General features: G+C 30.7%; 1 protein-coding gene across 1 annotated transcript; it reads left to right on the plus strand.

The window, feature by feature from the left end:
• The first annotated feature begins 5,812 nt into the window (after positions 1 to 5,812).
• Positions 5,813 to 6,882, plus strand: LOC141616869 (uncharacterized). The gene is made up of 2 exons (XM_074434029.1): positions 5,813 to 5,860; positions 6,232 to 6,882. The coding sequence occupies exons 1-2, from the start codon at positions 5,813 to 5,815 to the stop codon at positions 6,880 to 6,882; spliced, it is 699 nt and encodes a 232-aa protein (XP_074290130.1).
• Positions 6,883 to 7,242: the final 360 nt, after the last annotated feature.

The raw sequence follows: 7,242 nt of genomic DNA on the forward strand, positions 1-7,242 counted from the left end.
AATCAAAATAATAAATATAAATAATAATTAATTAATATTATATAATAAATAAATATAGACACCCTACGTTTTTTTGTTTAAATTTAATATAATTTCTTTTAACAACAACTATTTTTTAAACAAGGTAATTAATAACAAATAATTGTATAATAATTAATTAATGACACCCCACATTCTTTTCAGCACACCATACAACACCATGACTCTAAAAATAAGGCACTACTGAGTAACTACCACGGTTAGATAACTGCCAATAAAAAATATAAATAAGCCTATTAGATTACATAGAAAAGTGTTTTTAAAAAATCAAATTCAAAGCTTTGTTAAAAAAAGAAATTATTCATGGAAAGAGGAAGTTGTTCCAAAACGGGTAAAAAGAGACGAAATAGTTCAAGTGAACGCAATACAAGTGAGTGATTAATGTTTATGTCTACTAATCCATAATTCAATTATTTTGAATACAAATTAAATATTATGGTATGCTGTTTAATGAAATAATTGATTCTGCAACATTGTTTACTTAATTAATTATTATTAAGCACTATTCATGTCTCCATATGAGAAATAACTTCTTATATGCAATATAAATGCACAATAATATAAACAGTAAAAACTTTATAAGTTTGAGTCGAGATACATAGCTTTGTTTGGTCGAAATCTTTATATAATAAACTGGAAATCTTTGAATAATCTTCATATAATCAGATGAATATATCCAAGTATCCAAAGTGAAATTCCATGCTTGAACAAAACCCTACAAAAACACAACGGTAATAATAGGCTGTTAAATCGTATTACATTATATATATAGACAAATAAAAATAAACTCAATAAACGTAATGAAATAAATGAAATTCGGGTTCGGGTTCATGTTTAAATTCAGGTTCGGCTCATATTTAAATTCGGATCTGGGTCATGTTTAAATTCGGGTCCAGGTCATGTTTAAATTCGGGTTCGGGTCCGGGTCATGGTCGGGTCCGGGTTCGGGTCATGGTCGGACTCGGGTTCATGTTCGGGTTAGGGTTCAGATTAGTGTTCATTTTGAGTTCGGTTTCATATTCGGGTTTGGGTCCACATTTAATTTAGGGTTTGAGTTTGGGTTCGGGTTAGGACACTATTTTTGGTACAAATAAGATACGGATTTGGGACTTAAAATTTATGGGTTTAGGGTTGAAGATTTGATAGTTTTGGGATGAATTTTCTGGGTTGAAGGATGAAGTATTGTGTTTGAATGATGAATTTCTGGGTTTGATATCCAGAAATTCATCCTCAAACCCAGAAACTAAACTTCAAACCCAGAAACCCAACTTCAAACCCAGAAAATTCATCCTAAAACCTAAAAAAACAACCGCTTTATGACGAAAATTGAAAAAAAAAAAAAAAAGACCGAACATGCAAATTAATGTATGGATTTAAAAATCAAGAAATATCCAGAAATTTTTTGTATAATTTAATTACAAATACAACACATTCATCAAATATAACGAATTTCAATCGTTACAAAAGAAATAATCATAAAAAAATACAACAATTTCAGAAATTACATATTTAAATTAATCATATTGAAAACAGATCTATGAAAACATGATTCATAAATATGAAGAAAGAAAGAAAAATAGAGGACCCACAGAGCGTAGATCGAAACGTACCAAAGTAAGTCGATCGAAAATAAACCCGATGACTTTGAAGATCGGCGAATATAAACCCAGAAACAAAAATATGACGATGTCGAAGACCAATTAAAACTCGATAAATTATGAACACTTATGATAAATCTTTCAAATTTGATATATAAATGATGATGAAACGGCGGAAATATAGTGTAGAATTTGATAAAATATGAATTTAGTTGAACTAGTTTTTGAACCCGTGCCCGCACGGACGATCTTCAAAATTGCATTATAAATAATATTTATATTATAATTCTTATTTTATACGGATAATTCTTATGATACCCCTGAAATTTGCATTTTTTTCCTCAAATGCCCATACTTTTAAAATTAATTCAAATGCTCGTATCTCTTAGTCAAAATTTTACAAATGCACGTTTTTTTTCCAAAATTCTAGATCTCTAAAAGACAATCATTTTGAAAAAAACAATTAGTCAAAATTTCTTGAATGAATAAACTTGGGCAAGTCGTAACTCCGTTCTATAATATTAGAAAAACGGAGTGATTTCAAATAGACCGGTCAAACCTTGACTTAACCCGTCAACTCGTTTGATCACGGTCTAAACCCTTCACTATTCACCCTTAACGTGAGACAATCCAAATTTAAAAGATGCAATAATTTAGAGTCAAATGAAAGTCCGACACAATATGTTATCAAGTCGAAGATAAATTTATATTCAGTGTACATCAAAAAAAATATATAATGTTAGTAAATGTTTTATACAAATTCTAAGTCATAAATGTTATTAAAATGTTAATTTTTATATGTGAAGTGTAAAATTATGATATGGCTAAACATTAATTTAAAGTACGATTTATCCTTAGAAAGAAAACGTCATAAATTATTTTATATGTGAAGTGTCAAATTATGATATGACTAAACATTAATTTAAAGTACGATTTATCCTTAGAAAGAAAGCGTCATAAATTATTTTTAATTGATATACTAATTGGTATACTAATCGGCTCCTTTGCTTAATCAAATCACGTTTTATTCCTCAAAAGTATAATTTAATATTTAGTAAACAGTTGTAAAATGTATTTTGAATATGGTACTAAGGTAGATAGTAGCTAAAATTAAATCATCATTCTTCTCTGATTCTTCCATCTTCACCAATTCTTCATGTTTTTGAAGAATTACATGTTTGCTTGCAAATTGGATAAGACTCGAAACTTCCTATGCACTAAACCTTTGTAATGTACACCATATGGTCATAACTAATTGTACATAGATGCGCAAAAATCAAAGCGAATATTTATTTTGTGAGTAGCAATATAATGTATTTCTTCCGTTCCAATCATTTGTTTTAACTTTTCATTAGAATATCCCTCATTAAGGATAAAGGATAATAGGTAAACAAATAATTAGGGGGACGAAATAACCTATTCATGGATTATACAACCAGTTGTACGGTATAGAATTCCAGCTTTGTAATAACGTATATGAGCTTTATGCTAAAGAATATGAGTTTTATTATAAAGTATCTGAACTCATCCATTTACACATGCATTAAACATATGAACTTTGAATTAGCTCAGAAAAAAATACATATAAGCTCGGATTCTTGTACCTTGGTTGTACAATGCTCTATATACAACTGGATGTATATTCCTATTTGTGCGAAACAACATATAAATTCTCTAAAACCGCCTAAAGATATTTGAATTGAATACATCTACTTCATTAAAAAGGAAAAGAAACTAAATATTTAAGAAATTCTACTTCTCGATTATTTGTAGCTTTAGTTTGTAAAGACAAATTTAGTATTTCTAATAGAAACAAAACTCAATAATAAATACAAATCTTAATTAGTAGGTGTTGATTTTTCCTCAAGTACTACATACATGAAAAAGAGAAAAAAAAAACCATCAATTACCGATGTACTCTACACACTAATAATACACCATCCACCTCAGCACCAGAACCACCATACGCCCCCTGACCGGTTGGCCAGACGGTAGCCACCGTCCATCTCCCTTCCGTCAGACGATACAACAGGCTTGCGCACAACCCCATAAACGGACCCCATCATTCAACATCCACTCTCCCGCTCATCACCTCACTGTCCCCAGCCAGCAGCCACGACGCCGCCCTCTACCTGCATCGCCCTTCCTCTGCCGCCCTCCACCAACTTTGTCGGCCGACCGCCATCAAACAACCAGGCAATTGAACAATAAATGAAAGAAAACCATCAATTTGATTCACAATTAAGCCATTAATATACTAAATATATGTTTTATGTTTAAATTGTCCATTTAGAATTAAACAAGTTTTTTAATTTTGAAATGATATATGTTTAGCAATAGAGAGAATTAGCAATAGGAAATTTTATTTTAGGTTATCGTATAGGACAATAATTTTGTAAATGAGAACAAACCTAATCATCCAGTAGAATCATGTCTATTGCAAATAATGCGAATTTCTTGCTGTATAAATTTGGCCGTTCTTATTTGTGGATCACATTAGCCCGAACATTGATGTACTCGTCCTCGACTTTGATTTCGTTAAACCTGGTGATCAACATGCTTTGTGCCATGGTTGAGAGAAATGAATTGTTGTAAAGTTTAGTTCTAATTTGGAAAAAGATGAATGAATGGTGGAAAAATGGAATAAAGTTTGGCATATTTGTATAAGTTAATACAATTTTAGGTTTATTAAAATTCTGTAACAATATTGTTTTTTTTTTAAAATGATATATGCGAGATTTGTGATTAGGTTGAGATTACGGTTGTTGCATATGTTTTATTCTGTAAAATATTTTTGCTTTATAATATTTCGATAAATCAGCTAAACTGATATGAGGGATATATGAGGGAGATTTGTGATTATTATTCTATTCTAATTTAGAAGAAATAATTTGATAAAGTAATTTGATAGAGATTGTTGTGATATTTTTGTTATGCTAATCATATATTATGGTGCGAGATTATTGGATATATTTGTTATGCTAACTATTTGAAATTATGGTGCGAGATTGTTGCCTTGTATTGTGCTAATATTTTTTTTCGAATTTTATGATACTTTTGGTATGTTAATGTTAATTATATGCATTAAGTTATTATTCGAATTTTATTGATATGATATTTTTTGACTTTATTTTTCGGTATATATACATTATTATGAACATAGAAAATACTCCCAATAAATTCTAAATTATAAAACTAATTTTCTTATTTGCCATTTTTGCGGTATATTCCATCACAGCTTAAGGAAAGATTATATTGATAGACTATATTTATTATGCTAAATTATACTCCTAATATTGTTTTTGTTAGGTTAATATTGTACCCAAATTCTTTCCTAAATTTCACCCCAAATCAACTTAAAATTTGCAACTTCTACTGAAAATATCTCCAAAAAATTGCGCAAATATCTCCTAAAAATTATGCCGAAAATATGTTAAAAAATGATATTGAAAATATCTCCTAAAAAATTTTTAAGTTGATTTGTTGAAATATTCTACCGAAAATAACTCCTAAAATTGCGTACAAATAAACTTCAAAATTAGCAACTTCTTTATTTTTTCTTTTCATGTTTACGTGATTGCTCATCTTATATTTTTTTTTTAAATTGAGAATGACACGTGGTGTTTGAAGGAGTTGTGACACGTGGCGATCAATGGGGCTGGCGGTTGTTGCTTTAATATAATATATGATATATGATATGATGATTTCCGCCGGAAATATAGTGTAGAGAGATAAATAGGACGAGTGTGACGGAGTTTAGAGAGATAGAGAGGCGAGTGTGAGTGTGTGACGGCGTGTATTGGGAGGAAAAATAGAGTTTGTGTAATAGGTAGTGAGGGTATATATATCATACACTAATGGATAATGTATGATTAAATATAGAATATGGATTATGGCAGCAGCGGCCCATCGCAAATAAACAATTGGACATGTTAGTACACCGGCCCAACGCAAATAAAAATATTCGACGGCCCAATTCATGAATATGATTATGGTCAAAATATAATTATAAGATATTTTGGTAATAATTTGGTCAAAAATCGTAATATATATATCGCCAATTATCCCTTTTAAAAAATTAAAAAATCGTAATATATCGTTTATTATATCCTTTTTTATATCACGTGAGATTATATCCTTTTTAAAAAAATAAAAAATCGTAGAGTTGGCTGGGGATGGGTTGGCTGGGAATTGGAGATGGATTGGCTGGGGTCCAAATGATGGTAAAGTTGACATAGAGTCCTAATAGAAGTTATATTCCTTCAATAATCATGTTAATCATCGTACAATATATACCAGTACAATATCCTAAGTTAGCTATTCTAATCCCACAAATCATGGGATGACAGAGACTATTAGCTAGAATCAGGGAAGGTAAATCCCATACAATAAGCAACTAAATAAACTCAACTAGGAAAACAATAAAACAGAATATTTACAAGAATAAGTCAATATTGGAAAGATAATATTGACATATTCTAATAAGTCCCCCGACGATGTACTTATTCAACACGTGACAAATCAAATTGCCTCCATAGTAGGTATCACTTATCCTGCTCTTCAAAACTGGTTATGGGACCCTGATTATCTTCAGGAAAGGGCAATACTTGCACCGACTCATGAAATAGTTGAAGATATAAATGATTATGTGTTATCACTTATTGATGGGCAAGCGAGACTTTACTTAAGCTTTGATAAGGTCAGTAAAGATGATGCAACTATAGGTGAGCGTGACCTTTTCTCCACAGAATTTATGAACAGTATTAAATGTTCTGACCTCCCTAACCATGAATTGAGATTGAAAAGAGGTGTTATGGTTATGTTGCTTAGAAATATTGATCAATCACGTGGCTTATGCAATGGCACCAGATTAATAGTGACAAATATAGGGGCTCGCGTAATTAGATGTACAGTTTTAACTGGTAGTCATAAAGATGATCAAGTGCATATTGCCCGCATTACACTTACGCCTTCAGATTCCAGTAATTTTCCAGTTCACTTCAATAGAAGGCAATTTCCCATTGTTGTTTGTTTTGCAATGACGATAAACAAAAATCAAGGTCAGTCCTTATCTCAAGTGAGCATTTATCTGCCAAGACCGGTCTTCAGTCATGGACAGCTTTATGTCGCGATATCCAGGGTTACAAGTAAACAAGGTCTGAAGCTTTTGATTTGCGACAATAACAAGTGTACATCTAATACGACAACCAACGTAGTTTACACAGAAACTTTTGAATATTTGTAAAGTTTCATATTACTATAACATTTGTAGCATATTTTTTTCCGTTTGTTAGTAATTAGTAATTTCAATTATATTTAAGTCGAATATCAAATTATGGACTATTTACATTTCACCGCATTGCATATTTAATCACGTTCATTTATATGCTCCCATATCTCAATGATAGCGCCAGCAGTTAGACCCGTGCATTTTTTGCACGGGTTTAAAACTAGTATATTTATATAAGGCAATCAAGATATTATTACTAACGCTCTTTTTCTAGCTTAAAGTCTTTTTTAACATTTGAAATTCGCTAAATATTTATTGTGCGTGATTAATATAACTATAACCAACCATACGATAAATGATGACGTGCTGGCTACT

This window comes from Silene latifolia, chromosome X (assembly GCF_048544455.1).
Source record: "Silene latifolia isolate original U9 population chromosome X, ASM4854445v1, whole genome shotgun sequence".
Lineage (NCBI taxonomy): Eukaryota > Viridiplantae > Streptophyta > Magnoliopsida > Caryophyllales > Caryophyllaceae > Silene > Silene latifolia.